The 15,095-nt window shown below is 42.2% G+C and overlaps 1 protein-coding gene across 1 annotated transcript in view; it reads right to left on the bottom strand.

Annotated features, from left to right (window-relative positions):
• Nucleotides 1-1,357: 1,357 nt before the first annotated feature.
• Nucleotides 1,358-15,095, bottom strand: part of dct (dopachrome tautomerase) — a 35,279-nt gene continuing 21,541 nt past the window's right edge. Inside the window, exons 6-8 of the mRNA XM_052025547.1 lie at nt 14,393-14,531; nt 4,943-5,144; nt 1,358-1,530 (exon numbers count right to left, since the gene is read on the bottom strand). Of these exons, the coding sequence (XP_051881507.1) occupies nt 1,358-1,530; nt 4,943-5,144; nt 14,393-14,531 (514 nt within the window). The remainder of the gene's footprint in view (nt 1,531-4,942; nt 5,145-14,392; nt 14,532-15,095) is intronic.

Genomic DNA, 15,095 nt, shown 5'->3' with positions numbered 1-15,095 from the left:
AGATTTGCCAGTTGGAATTGAGATAAGGAGGGTTCTGAACCAGTGGAATTCTCTTTTGCATATGTAGTGGACGCTATCATTAAGTATATTCAAGAAGGAGGTAGATATATTTTTTAATACTAAAAAGATTGAGGGATTTGGGGCGATGGCAAGAACAAGGTACTGAAGTAAATTAATAGTTATAATTGTATGGCTATTGAATGGCCCACTCCTGCTCTTGTTTCCATCACATTTCTGTAGAGGTCTGCCTCCACACATCTGTAATATCTTGATTGAAAAGTGAGAGAAAGTAGGACATGATTTAATTAATCAACCAATTCCTTTGCTGTAGTATGGTAACACTATTGTTAATTGAGAGTAATAACATGAGTTACTGGTAACTCCAACTGCAGTCTGTGCCAAATACCACGGCTAGTAGACAGATGCCTAAGCACCAGTGACCTGGTTCACTCTTGACCTCCAATGCTATCTGTGTGGTGTTATCATCTTCTCCCTGTGACTGCATGAATTTCCTTACATGTCCCAAAGATGTACGGTTTAGAAGATTAATTGGTTGCTGTAAATTGTCCCTGGTGTAGAATCTGGAATTAGTTGATGAGAATGTTGGGAAAATAGGTTACAGGGGAAAACTAATGTGGAAATGGGATTGCTTTGTGAGCCTGCACAGTCTTGGTGGGCCTTCTTTTATTCTATTAGGAAATATAGTAATATGGTAAGTTAAAGGCAATAGAAGTTAGAATTTAGACCATGTAACAAACATGCAAGGAAGCATTTACAAATTATCCCAGAACAGTTTCTTAGATAAAACATCAACAGAGTAGTTAAGAGATAGTATCTCCTATAGATATTTAATTTTAAAATACAGATCGTGAATTGGCAATGAAAAGGTAACGTTACAATTTCCTTCATACTGAAGCAACATTTTGATTTTGAAAGTGCTTTAAAAATGAAAGGTCCAACCCATTTACAGATCAGTAAGTAAAAGACAAATCATCCTCTAAATAGCAACAGAAATATCCAGAGTTTCTAAGAATATATCATCATTGAGAGCAGATTATATCAATCAAGAACATGTAGAATATGAATAGTATTGCAGTAATAGACATGAGACAATTTCATGTGACCATTTTTGAACTTTTTCTCATAACTTTAGATCATATTAGTTGAATCAATTTTTAACTTTAGACTACACAGACAATACACAGCTAAGTTGTGAGTAGTTAATTAATAGTTCATTCTACCAGCAGAATATAAGCTGAATTTTTAAAAATATTCTTGGTAATGATTTGATGCAATACTTTTATATCACGGTAGAGGGTAACAGAATAATGGCAATAATAGTTATATCAAGCATGAACTAAACTTCTTCGGTATACATTTTGTTAGAAATCTTTGAACTTAGCAGGTATTCAAAACCTTGATTTCTTCTTTGGTATGGAATTATCACCAACACTACAGTTGAAAGGACAAGACCCACAAAGATTCCACTGAAGGTCACACCAAGTATGGTACCCAACGCAATTTGAGGTTCTGTGGAATGCATGAAATAAGTTAATGCTTATTTTAATTGTAAAATTGCTGGATTATTCACCATTGAATGTAATCATTCCTTGGACAGTCAGACCTAAAAATTAGGTTTCGCACTCATGTTTTTCCATATGCTGAATGGCCAAAAGTTTAGGCAATTAAGGTGACTAGTGTCTGCTTCAGATTTCCCCGTATGACACAGGTTGCACTGGCTACATTCAAGGAAACCAATCCTAAAGGTTGCCTGCAAAAAATGAGAAGTACCGATCCAAATTTCTGATCTCCCAGCCCCAGGAGCTTGCTCTCTTCCTAACTTGACCTCCAATCGACCCCAGCCTCTTCCCCATCTCTAGGTTACAGCCCCTGAACAACAAGCACCCTTCCTCCTTGCAGGCACAAATCACCTGGCAGTAGACCTCCCTACAGATCAGCTGCTATGCTGACCATCCGATGTCCTTTGCTCCAATGATTGCCTTCAAACAGTAGTCAACAATTGCATTCTCAAGACTCACAGTGAAACACCATTATCAAACACCCATCTGCATCCCACCCACCTTCCCCCCTCCCTCACCACCACCACTTTTGCTTAATGCTTGGAAATCCAATATCCCAAGAAAACATGTAGGGTGGCACAATGGTGCAGGTAGTAGAGTTGCTCCCTCACTGCCCCACTGGTCTGACTTCAATCCTGACCTCCAATGCTATCCATGCAGACGTTTGCAAGTGCTCTCTGTGAACATGTGAGTTTCCTCTGGGTACTCCGGTTTCCTCCCACATCCTAAAGATATGTAGGTTGTTAAATGATCACCGAATTGACCCGAATGTGTAGGTGAGTGGTAGCATTGGCGTGAGGTTGATGGGAATGTGAGCAGAATACAATGAGATTAGAATAGAATTAGTGCAACTGGGTGATTGATGGTCAGTGTGCCGAATGGCCTGTTTCGGTGCTGTATGATTCAGTGGGTCTTCTGCTGGTTTCCAAGACTACAGCCAGTACTGCTGTATTTCTGCACAGATGGCCTGGGCTCAGCTAAAAATTGCAACTCCTTTCTCTTTGGTCTTTGCAGGAAGAGCCCCCCCCCATGTTTAACTTCCATCAAAACACCAGGATACAAATTAAAGGGAACTGGAGGAGTGGGCTGTGGGCTGAAGTGCATTCCAGACAGCTGGGACAGCATTTTAACCTGCAATTGTCATGAATACAGTAAACTTGCAATGAAGCTATTAACTGTAGGGGCTCCATGGGGAAGGGCCATGCCTCAGGGACTGCATAGCACACAAATCAGTTAAAATTTGTATTAAAACTCCATGAACTATTTAAGTTCGTAAGTGGATGTTAACTGACAATGTGTTAATGTTAAGCAATAGAATGACACTGTTTGTTATGAACATATTGATGTGAACTTTCTGTATTAATATATTTTAGGATTTTTATGTTTCTCTAAGTCAGGAGATAACAAGGGACATGGAGGAGTCTGTTGCCTTGCCCCTGCAAGAAGCTGCACAGAGCCAGGAGAGGATGATGTCCACTCTGGAAGTAATATTATGGGTGGACCAGCAAACCAGCATGTGAGGGTAAATGATGTCTCATTTCAGACCACTTGGGAGAAGGAGAGTCAATGGTCATGCTGAGTCTTCAGGAGAAACTCTTCTTGATTAAGGAATCCCAAACAGCACATCCAGACATTGCCTCCTTATTGTGCTGAGCAAGATGATCCAGCTCATGTGATCGCAACGCAACCTCCCTCTTGGAGTAGCCTTCCCCACCCTCCTTCTGGTCATCATCACTATCTCGTACACAGTGATTGGTTGATATCTGGAACGCACTGCCAGAGGAGGTGGTGGAATCAGATACAATTACTACGTTTAAGAGGCATTTAGACAGATACTTAAATAGGCAAGGCATGGAAGAATAAGATTCTAATGCAGGCAAATGGGATTGGTGTACATGGGCATAAAGGTCAGCACAGACGTGGTGGATTGAATGGTCCGTATCTGCACTGTATGATTCTGTACTCCATGACTCCATGATTTGCGCCCTCAGGCATGGGTTGTTTCCTCCTGTTAGTCAAGTTATGGAGCATGAAAGAGATGCCTACAAGTATCTGCACTGGCTGGGTTTATCCTTTGGGCATCCACAGACCGAGGTAGACAGTGGAAGCTCATCTTTATGAGGCCAATGGTATTTGGCCAAGCTGATCCTTACATGGATCTGGCTGTAGTGATACTCAGTTGGAGTGGTTAAAGTGAGCGGAAGTGTTGGAAGTCATGGAGGAATTCCTCAAGGATGTGTTATTTGCTAAAGATGTCACACAAAACAAAAATGAATGAGTTCTGCAATTTCCCAGAAAGCATGCATTGATCATGAGAAAATATTGTTATGATCAAACATTATTCGAATATTGAGGGAGTAGAAGCCCTTTTTGTTGATGAAGACCTCAGGGTTTTTGAGGGGAGCTCAAATGGGCATGTGAATGCAGCCTAGACCTTGGGAAAAGTGGCAATGCTGCAAGTCCCAAGGTTATCTCCTCCTCACTGAAATTAAAATACGTGAAGTAGCTCTTCCATGAGTAAAGAGATTAAATGACTCTTCTAATGCTGCTGTGAACGACAAATTGTGATATAATGCAGGATTACCGGTGGTTGCCTGGGATGATTTTGAGGTCAGGAAGCTGATGCTACTCTGACCTTATTCTCCACAGTGAGAGGATGGAGAATATGGTTGGAGGTCACATTCTCAATGTCACATCTTCAAAACCTGAACCTGCTTAGGCATTGCTCTTTAGAGATGTTGAGGAAGGATCCTTGTGCCGTGGAGTCGTTGATTCATACAGCATGGAAACAGCTCCTTCAGCCCAGCTGGTCAATGTCGACCAAGATGCCCATCTAAGCTAGTCCCATTTGCCTGCATTTGGCCCATATCCATCTAAAACTTCCCTATCTATGTACCTGTCCAAGTGTATTTTAAATGTTGCTGATGCACTTGCCTGGCAACTTCTCTGGCAACTCGTTCCATATACAAACCACTTCTGCATGAAGAAGTTGCCCCTCAGGTCCCTATTAAATCTTTCCCCTCTCATCTTAAACCTATGCCCTCTCGTTCTTGATTCCCCAACCCTGGGAAAAAGACTGTGTGCATTTACCCTATCTATGCCCCTCATGATTTTATGCATCTGTATGCAAGACAAGTTTTTCACTGTACCTTGGTACAAGTGAAAATAATAAACCCTTATCAATACTAATACACCTCTAAAAGATCACTCCTCATTCTTCCAAACTCGAATGAATAAAGTCCTAGCCTGCTCAACCTCTCTCTATAATTCAGTCCCTCGACTCCTGGCAACGTCCTCATAAAGCCCTTCTTGGTTGGCAAAAGAATCAAGAAATAATGGAAGAAAATACCTTTTACACCTACCTGATAATTCAATGTCATATAAATAGCCAAGCTCACTGGAAGATACAAACAGCTCTTCATTGGTCACAGGTGGGTAAAATGGCACCATGTTAAATTGCCTGTTGTGTCCAATAGGTGCCATCTCCTCTGGCCACACGTTGATTAAGGGACTGTTTCGTTTCATCCACTCATCAAAAATAGCATCAGTAAAGGTATGTAGCACCTGGTACAATGTAACACATTGATGTTAGTAAATATATTTTCTCAATTGTAGGCTGCCTTCACTGCACCTGTTAACCACCTTTGATTATCAGGCAAGTGGGCCAAAAGTTCAAGAACATATGGGAAAAAAAAACATGGATGTTGTAGCTTCCTTCATACATTAGCAATGAATTTAAGATAGCATTGTGCAGCCACATCAGACATTTCAGCCTGCAGCTCTGCTGCTCTGCCATTGCTGAAAAAAGTAGTCAATACACCAAACATATTTTGTTTATTTGAAAATAGAAAGTGCCAGAAACACTCAGCAGCTCAATCACCATCTATGGAAAGTGAAACAGAGTAACATTTCAAGTCCAAGATGTTTTGTGGGAAAAAGAAACACAAGCTGGTTTGAAGTACTTGTTCACTAACTTGTTTTCTCTTTTTTCCCAGTTCTGATGAAAGATCTTTGACCTGAAACGTTAACTGTTTCTCCTTCCACAGATGTCAACTGACTTGCAGAGTGATTCCAGAATCTTCTGTTTTTATTTCAGATTTCCAACATCAGCAGGCTTTTGATTTTGCTTTATATTTGATAATGTCTAAGCTTTGTTGTGGCAATCCAACTACAACTTGCACTGTGATGTTTAGAACGTAGGGACAGTTTGTACCAATGTTTCAGTATCCTTGTCTTATTCACTCATTAAGATGCTGGAGGAAACCTTTTTTTTGAACTAACAAAACAAAGTTTTGTATTTATGAAAGAACTTACATTGTATAAAGTAGTATTTCTCTAATGTGCAGCACACAGGCAAGCAGCTCCTCCTAAGGGGAAGGGAGAATCCCTGAAATGTTCTACCCTAAGTGTTTTGCCAATGCACATAGGGAACAAGTAGTAAAATCCCTGAAGTGGTACCAATCCAATATTTCACATGTATTGTGCACATCATACGCTGTTTGCCAGTTGCTCTGCAGCACTTCTCCAACTTACGTGCTTGTGCCTATGTGTTGAAAAGGAGGAGCGGAAGATAACACTGAAATCATGCCCTGCTGCTGGATGCACAACAGAGGTTCTGGTGGAGCACTGACTCTGGAGCATGGGGCAGGTGTCTCACCTTTATGCTAGGAGTGGCGAGTGTAAGCAGCCCATTTTTTTGAATGGTAGTGCTGACCTTGAGGAGAAGTATGAGCAATCTTACTGATCTTAATATTTTTAATTAATCTCCAGTTCCTCCAAAGTCTTAATTAAATATTTTTGTTTATTGTTTTAAGTAAATTTGAGCAGTTTTTAAATCTCTCTGACAATAGACCAGTTTAGAAATAGTTCACAGGCCTTTGACAGCAGTGAAGTGTCAAAGGTCACAAAGGAGTTCTGGGGGTGGACATCAGAATATGCCGTCTGAGGCCTTGTAGCCCCTCACAGCCTGTTCCTCTTCACAGGTAGACTCTCTGACACAAAGGATCAGCTCAGCTCACTCTGCATACCAGGGAAAGGTTGGTGCAGACAGTTGGGTACAAGATGCACAGAGGGCCAGCTCCACTGTGATCCTGTCTATTATTAAATTCCGAAGTTACATCAGGCCCTCTGACAATGCTCAAGCCTTGCACTGAATTTCATGTAATCAGTGTTCAGAAGCAACATCCCTGCTTCTTCAGACAGAGGATTTACTCCATTCAAGGCCAACTGGGATTTCCAAAATATCTGTCCATATCTCAGTTTCTATTTTTGGGCATTTTTGCTGGCGTGGGTTACAGCAGGAGTCGAACTGAGCTGCTGAAAAATCCAGTGGAGTGTTCATTACCAGCACGCAGGCTGTAGAGTGGTTCTGCTGCCACATCAGTCTGTACTAAAACCATTTGTTTTAAACTGCGACAATCTACTTCAATTGCCTCCAAAAGTGGGAAAACAGATAATTCTGTAGTAAACTTGATTCAAAATCAGAGTTTTGGGTTGTTACCCATGCCAGCTGTCACTCACAGAAGATGCAAAATCACAATACAAGAGGTGCAAAAGTAGAAATAGTATGTCTAATAATATACCAATAATATGCCAAATAATAGTTCTAATTTTACCCATTGTCATTGGAGCTGCCTTTAAAGTATTCAGATCCTGCTTGTCTTCAATAATTAGTAACCCTGAATCCCATGTCATTCCCTCATTATGAAAAAAATGGCAGCAATTATGACTAAAGCACTTCTTATAAATTGCAATGTAATGTGGTCACTTATACCAGATAAAACAGAATCAGTTTAGATGGGACACATGCTTTCCAAGTTCAAGCCACCATTGCAGTTGGAAATCATTGGGTTTTAGGAAGGTGCTGTCAATGTGCAAGGTTCCTACATAAATCTCTGAAAATAACTGCTAGCCCAGTGAAAGGACATATCATCAAAGAATGCCTGAGCATTGCTCCACTTTCATAACACCCATTATCTAAGGGTTAAATAGTATTACCTGCCTGTTTGTACAGGAATCATCATGTTACTACAATCTCAATCTCTTAACCGGCAAATTTAAATTTAACTGCAAACTTCACTGGGGCATAAATAGCAGCATCCCATGAAATGGGGTAGACTTCACTGCAAGTGGCATTGGCAGCTAGGCTGGGAACATAGAACATTTTGTGAGCTGACCATCATTATACACTGGTGGTAGACTGTGCACAAAATGTTCCCTAATGTAGTCTATAAAGAGTTCTTCCCATGGGCAGATGTGGTGATCAAGGCACCAGCGTCACAACAGAGTGAATTTGATGACAACCATCTGAAGAAGAGAATGAAGCTGGAGATGAGATGAGTGCCAAGCAATTGAATTCAACACCTTTCAGGAAGGAGTTAAGCCAGTAATTTGGCCAAAGCAGGAGGAGAATGGAAATGGAATATCCCAGAAGGGGTAAATTAATTGGCCACTGTAAATTATCCCTAGTGTGGAGCTGAGTGGTAGAATCTGAGGGGCAGTGAATAAAATAAAAGATAGGATTGGTGATCAATGGACTCAATGGGCTGGAGGGCCCACCTCCATGTGTAACTCTCTATGATTCTATAAGTGGATTTTCAGTGGTGGTAGGGAATATCAACAAAGATATAAAGGAAATAATAAGGACATTTTTTGAGAGTCATGGGTTTGCAGTGCTGATTATTTAAGTATCTGCCAGTAAGGGCTGGGCATATGTTTGCTCCCCGCAAGCCAGGGGGTGAAGCAGGTATTTCATCTTAATGGCTGCGAGATACTAGGGCAAGAGGTGTCAGTTAGAGAACTGCTTGCAGAAGCCGCCAAGAAGCAGACCTGCAAAGTAACAAGCTAAGCAGAGAGAGATGCCCCAGAGAAGAATGTTCTCTAGCCCAAGGATAACAGTCTATAAACAGCAGCCCGAGTCAATGACATCTCAGAACAATAAGATTCTTCACAAACTTTGATGGCTACAGCTCAGCGGAAAACTCTGTAAATCATTTAAACAATAAGACAGAGTCATTCAAAGGCCTTTCAGGACAATGGCAGTCCTATTACAAGAGTCCACTAACAAGGCAAGAAGCAAGAGACTCAGCAAGAGGTGCTGTAACAAGCTAATACAAACTGAATACGGCACAAGTAATGCTGAAAGAGATGAGAGGACATAAGCTTTGAGGAAGAGCACAATGGGTGCAAGACAGAGTTGGATGTATTACGAAGGACTGTGATGCAATGTGGAAACAGTTCTAAAATGATAAATATCCCTTGAGGGATGGTCATAGTCACAGAGTTATACAGCATGGACAGACCCTTCGGCCCAACAAGTCTGCACCAACCATCAAGAACCTATTTACATGACTCCTATTTTAATCTTCCCATCAGCTCCACATAAATTCCACCACACACCTGCACACTAGGAGCAATTTACAGTGGCCAATTAACCCACACATCTTTGGCATGTGGGAGCAAACTAGAGCACCTAGAGCAAACCCATGCTGTCACAGAATGAATGTAAAAACTCCACTCAGACAGCAATGGAGGTCAGGATTGAATCCCAGTTGCTGGAGATGAGGCAACAACTCTACTACCTGCTCTGTTGTCCCACCCACAGGCCAATACAATGATATTAATGTCAGCCCAATACACCAGAGTGGCGCCAGACACACTGACAACAGTCACAGCCGAGTTCAAGGCCATGGAAATGATCTAGAAAGGGCAATTTCGAGGAAGAGACTTTGTAACTTTCAGTAGGGCAACAGAAAAGAGGAAAGATAGGATGCCCACAGGGAGTTTGTGTAGGAATTAAGTGGCAGAAAAAAGTGAGAGCATATGCACAAAGATGGAAAGTTTTAAGAAGCAACCAAAGAAGATTGAAAGAAAGAAGAAGAAGAAAGAAGCTCACTAAGGACACTTAACATCTGGGACATGCCCTCCTTTTGTTACTACCTGGGGAGGTACAGGAGCCTGAAGACCCACACTCAACAATTTAGGAACAGCTTCTTCCCCTCCGCCATCAGATTTCTGAACAATCTATGAATCCATAAACACTGCTTCATTATTCCTTTAGTCTGTACTATTTATTTTGTAATTTATAGTAATTTTATGTCTTTGCACACTACTGCTGCAGCAAAACAACAAATTTCACGACATACAAGTTGGTGATGATAAACATGATTCTGTTACAGAGTTCCTGGTATGCAGTAACGTACTAAATACAATACATACTTGTAACCACTGCAGTAGATGAGAAGAATGATTAAGCTGTGTTATGTGTTATGTGAACAGTTTGGTGGTTTCAGATGACACCAGGAAGATGGTGTTTGCAAATGTATAATGCAACGTATTCACAGTTATGACAGCTAGTAAAATGTAGTGACAAATTGCAGAACCAAAATCAAATTGAGAAGTGTATCTGGAGAAACTGCCATGGGAATTATCTACACCATTCACTGATGTTTAGTGCAGCTTGCAATGAAGAGCTCAGTGAACAAAGGGATCAAATTCACAGCCAGTTGAAATTAGTTTATTGATGTAAACAGTGCACTAATAAATTTATAAGTATGTTGATGTTGTGTGCAAGTTTATTACATTTAATCAAAGGGAAGCAGCGGACTAAGTGAAAGCGTAAATTTAAGAACTGTATGTAGCATGTTGTATGACTTTTGATACATTATTGTACCAGATGCTGCCATCAGTTCAGTTTACTGACTTCGGTAAAGGATGTTCTGTTGGTTACTCGATATCTGCTTATTGACTTTGAAAGTAGCAACAATAATGGTTAGGGCATCCTTTTGGCTCTTGGTCAGTGCAATATCAGGTAATCAAGTGATTGGCCCAGCTTAGTACAAGCTAGTCCAGCAAGATGACCGATGACCACTCCTGGTCTCCTCAGGCAAACAAAACACTATCTGCTCGGCTCCTCTTCAACTGTTCTGACAGCAATGCCAGGAACATGGAAACAAAATGTCTTTTGGAGTCTACATACATCCTAAGGATCTTTCTTTTTATATATATTAACAGGTCTTCCACCTGTCTTGCTTAGTGTTGCTCGTGTGGACTGAACGCAGATGTTCTACGAAGTGATAACCTAATCTGCATTTGGTTTCTCCAATGTAGAGGAAACCACATTGTGAATGCAGTTCACTAGATTGGAAGAAGTGCAAGTGAAGAGGTGAAGGGACAATTGTTACATGGCCTGTGGTTGCAAGAGAAAGTGCCACTTTCGGGTGACTGGTGGGAACTTAAGAGTGGACCAGGGAGTCATGAAGGGAACGGTCCATGAGAAATGCTGAAAGGGGAGAGAGTGGAAGGGGAAGGGGAAGGGAAGATGTGTCGAGTGGTGGAATCTCTTTGAAGGAGGAGAAATTGCAGAGAATGATCTGTTGAATGTGGAGGCTGGTGGGTTGGAAGGTGAGACCAATGGAACTCTATCCTTGTTCTGTCCCGGAGAGAGCAGAGGCTTGGGAAATGAATGAGAAGTGGTCAAAGGCTAGGTGAACAATGGTAGAGGAAAAGCTGCAGTTCACAAAGAAAGAAGAAATTTCAGAGGCACCTGTATGGAAAGTCTCATCATCGGAGCAAGTATGACTGAAACGGAGGAACTGGGAGAATGGAATAGAGTCCTTACAGGAGGCAGGGTGCAACAAAGAGTACTTGAGATAGTTGTGGGAGTCAGTTGGTTTGTAATGGATGTTAGTAGCTAGCCTATCTCCTGAAATGGAGATGAGAGATTCAGAAAAAGGGAAGAGTCAGAGACATGAAGGTAAGAGCAGCATGGAAATTGGTGATAGAAGTTATGAAACTGTTAAATTTTGCATTAATTCAGGAGGCAGCACTAATGCAGTCATTGATGTACTAGAAAAAGAGTTGTGGGAGTGGGCCCTGGTAGAACTGAAACAAAAACTTCCACATATCCCACAAAAAGATGGACATAGCTTGACCATTGCAAGTGCGCATAGCTATACCTTTGATCAGAAATAAGTGAGTGGAGTTGAAGAAGTTGTTATTCAATGCAAGAACAAATTCAGCCAGGCAAATGAGTGTGTTGGTAGAAGGGAACTGCTTGAGCCTCTGCTCAAGGAAGAAGCAGAAGACCCTTAGACCATCCTGATGTGGGATGTAAGGAGATCGGATGTCCATGGTAAAGATGAGCCTCCGGGAACAGGCGATTGAAAGTGGCAGAGGGCATTGAACATATGATTGATGTAAGTGGGAAGGGACTGGACCAGAGGAGAAAGGATAGAGAAAAGGTAGGAAGAAATAAGTTTAGTGGGGCAAGAACAGACTGAGACAATGGGTCTACCAGGCAGTCCTGCTTGTGGATTTTGGGCATGAGATGGGAGCAGGGCTGGGACTCTATCAGACTAGCTGTGGCGGGAAGACCTCCCAAGGAAATGAAGCCCATGACTGTCTGGATGACCATAGGCTGATATTCAATGGTGGGGTCATGATCCAAATGGAGATACAGGAATTCCCTGGGTTACGAACGAGTTCTGTTTTTGAGACTGTTCGTAACTCAATTTTGTATGTAACTCGGAACAGTGTCTGTGCATGAGCACTTGGGCCGGGGATCATGGCCGCACATGCGTACTTGGGGTGGGGATCGCAGCCGCGCATGCGCACTTGGGCCGGGGATCTTGGCTGCACATGGCCCTAGCCGCACATACGCATTTAGCCCGGGGTTCGGCCAAAGGAGGTGTACTGCCACCGTGGTAGGATCGGGGCCCGGGCCCGCTTACAAACTGACCACGAAGGTCGGTTCGTAAGTATGGGCGTTTGTAAGTCAGGCGTTCGTAAGTCGGGGACTAATGTTTCTGAGGGCTGATGTCTGGCTTCTGGGAGATAGAGGCACAAACTGGAATCTGGAGCAACAAACAATCTGTTGGAGGAACAGTATGTCGAACAGCATCTGTGGGGGAAGGAAATTGTCGGTTTTGGGTCAAGACTCTGCGTCAGGTCTGAGAGTGGAGAGGGAAGATAACCAGTATAAAGAGGAGAAGGGGAGGGGTGAGACAGGTGGGAGAAGGGGAAAAGTGGAACCTCTACCTTTCATCCCTTTCCTTCCCCTCCTGGCTTCATCTGCCCCTTCACCCCTCCTTAGTTCACCAATCACCTACTGGCCCATCTCACCCCGCCCCTCTCCTCTTTATATTGGCTATCTTCTCTCTTCACTCTCAGTCCTGAAGCAGGGTCTCAACCCAAAGCACTGACAATTCCTTTCTCCTCCACAGATGCTGCCAACCCACTGGGTTCCTCCAGCAGATTGTTTGTGCCTCTGAGATAGAGGCCAGTTTGCCAGACCACAGCAGCACCACCCTTGTCAGCAGGTTTGATGACAATATCGGGATTGGTTTTTTGAGAATGGACTGTTTCAAGTTCTAAAGGGGATTTGATGTCTCAATCAAGAATCAGTTGACTTGGGTGGTTCTGTTGTGGTCTGGTGAGCTGACCTCTATCACATAGAGGCCAGATGTCAGCTCTTAGACACCTCCTCGTATCTCCCTTTGGATCATGATCACCAAAACACTCATGGATCTCCTGCACTCAGGATCTTCCCTCCACATCTTCCAGTCTGATGGTGTCCTAGCTTCCAGCTCCTGCCCAAAATCCACAAGCAGGACTGCCCAGGCAGACCCATTTTTTCAGTCTGTTCTTGCCCCACCAAGCTCATTACTTCCTACCTGGACTTTTGTCCTCTGCTCCAATCCCTTCCCACATGCCCTCCTCCGCTTTGACTGTTTCAAGTTCCCTGGTCCCAACAGCTTCATCTTTACCATGGATGTACAATGTCTTTACACCTCCAACCCACATCAGGATGGTCTGAGGTCCCTCTGCATCTTCCTTGAGCAGAAGCTCAACCAGTTCCCTTCCACCAACACGCTCACTTGTTAATACATTGAACAATTTCTTCAACCCCACTCACTTTCTCCATAGCGCATGGACCCAAGCTATGCCTGTCATCTCTTGCCTGCCACTTTAATCCCTCCTCTCACTCTGACCTATTCGTCTATGGCCTCCTGTACTGTCACAGTGAAGTCCAATGCAAGCTTGAAAACAGCACGTCATTGCCCGTCTGGGCATGATGCAGCCTTCTGCACTCAATATTGAATTCTACAACTTCAGGTAACTTCATTTCTCTGTCTGTATCAGTTACCCATCTCTCCTTGTTTTTTTCTTAAATTGCTCTCCAGTGAAGGATTTACCCAGCCTGATATGCTGGGTTTGTCATCCTGCAGTTTCCACATTCTTTTGTCAATACTCTTTTGTCTGTGATCTCACACTCAAACTGCTCCCATTCACTCATTGACCAGATAACCTTGTTTACAAGCTTATCCACTTCTTCACCCTGGTTTTACCCTATCAGAGACATCTGCCTCCCCAACCCCCCTCCCCCCAACAACAGCTTTACAAGCTTCCTTTGTCTCTTTCAGTTCTGACGAGGGGTCTCCGACCTGAATCAGTAACTCTGTTTCCTTTCCCAAAGATGGGGGCCAGCCTGCTGAGATATTCCAGCATTTTCTGTTTTTGTTTTAGATTTCCAGCATTGCAGTTTTTTTATTTGAAATTTCATATATACACCTTGTAGTTTTAAAACTTAAGGCACAGTTGCATGTTTATAGGACTATAATTACATCTCAAAAGGTCAATTGTGCTGTGGAAAAACAGAGACCAAAGTGTTTGTTAATCCCAGCAATAATTAATTCAATTTAGCAAACCAGGTACTGCCATTAGCAAAGCAAGAAACATGGTAATTGGAATTACAGTTGTTTGATTGTGTAAAATCATTGCAGTTCAATCATTCTAGTAAGGTATAGACATACCACAAAAAGTGGATCATTTGCTGCAGAGTGCGCAAGTGCACTTGTTCCATTCAAAAAAGAATGAACCAGGTTATGAAGACTCTGAAGTTCATTAGATTTAGTTTCACCATCTGGTGCAGCAAATCCCTCAAGTGAGTTTCTGAAAGAAAAAGGGAACAAGTTATGTCCCAGTTCTACACAACTTCGGTGTAAAATTTGGCAAATCTGCAGGGAGCAGAAATTTCCATTAATTTGGAATACTTACAAAAGCAATTGAAATTAAATCATGAGTAAACTCACTCATTTTCATGAAGAGGAGAAAGGAGTAAAAAGGTTTGTGTAAAAACAGTAGATTCCATATTACAAAATTGCAAGTGAACAGTAGGTCTTAGTTTTGCAGATCAAAACCTTGAAAGTTGCTTAAAAGTACCATGCAGCTTTTCATTTATGTCATAACAGATTTTCATAATGGCATTAATTGGCTTCCTACAGTGTGCCTAACAAACAACATAGAACTAATGTTGACTTTGAAAAGGATGATTTCCTTTCTTTTTATAGTCTCTGAAAGCATTCTTATGCCATCAATGATCTGAGAATTCTGATCAAAGGGGCAAGAAATTTAATATCAGTTGCCTGGATTTAAATGAGTGTGATCATCCCCCAATGCTTCAACTTCAATTCTTTGTTTAACCACTCATCTATGGTAACATGATTTAATGCTCAT

This window comes from Pristis pectinata, chromosome 11, assembly GCF_009764475.1.
Source record: "Pristis pectinata isolate sPriPec2 chromosome 11, sPriPec2.1.pri, whole genome shotgun sequence".
In the NCBI taxonomy this organism is placed as follows: domain Eukaryota; kingdom Metazoa; phylum Chordata; class Chondrichthyes; order Rhinopristiformes; family Pristidae; genus Pristis; species Pristis pectinata.
Note: the sequence above shows the minus strand (reverse complement) of the source record. Positions and strands in the feature narration are given on the sequence as shown.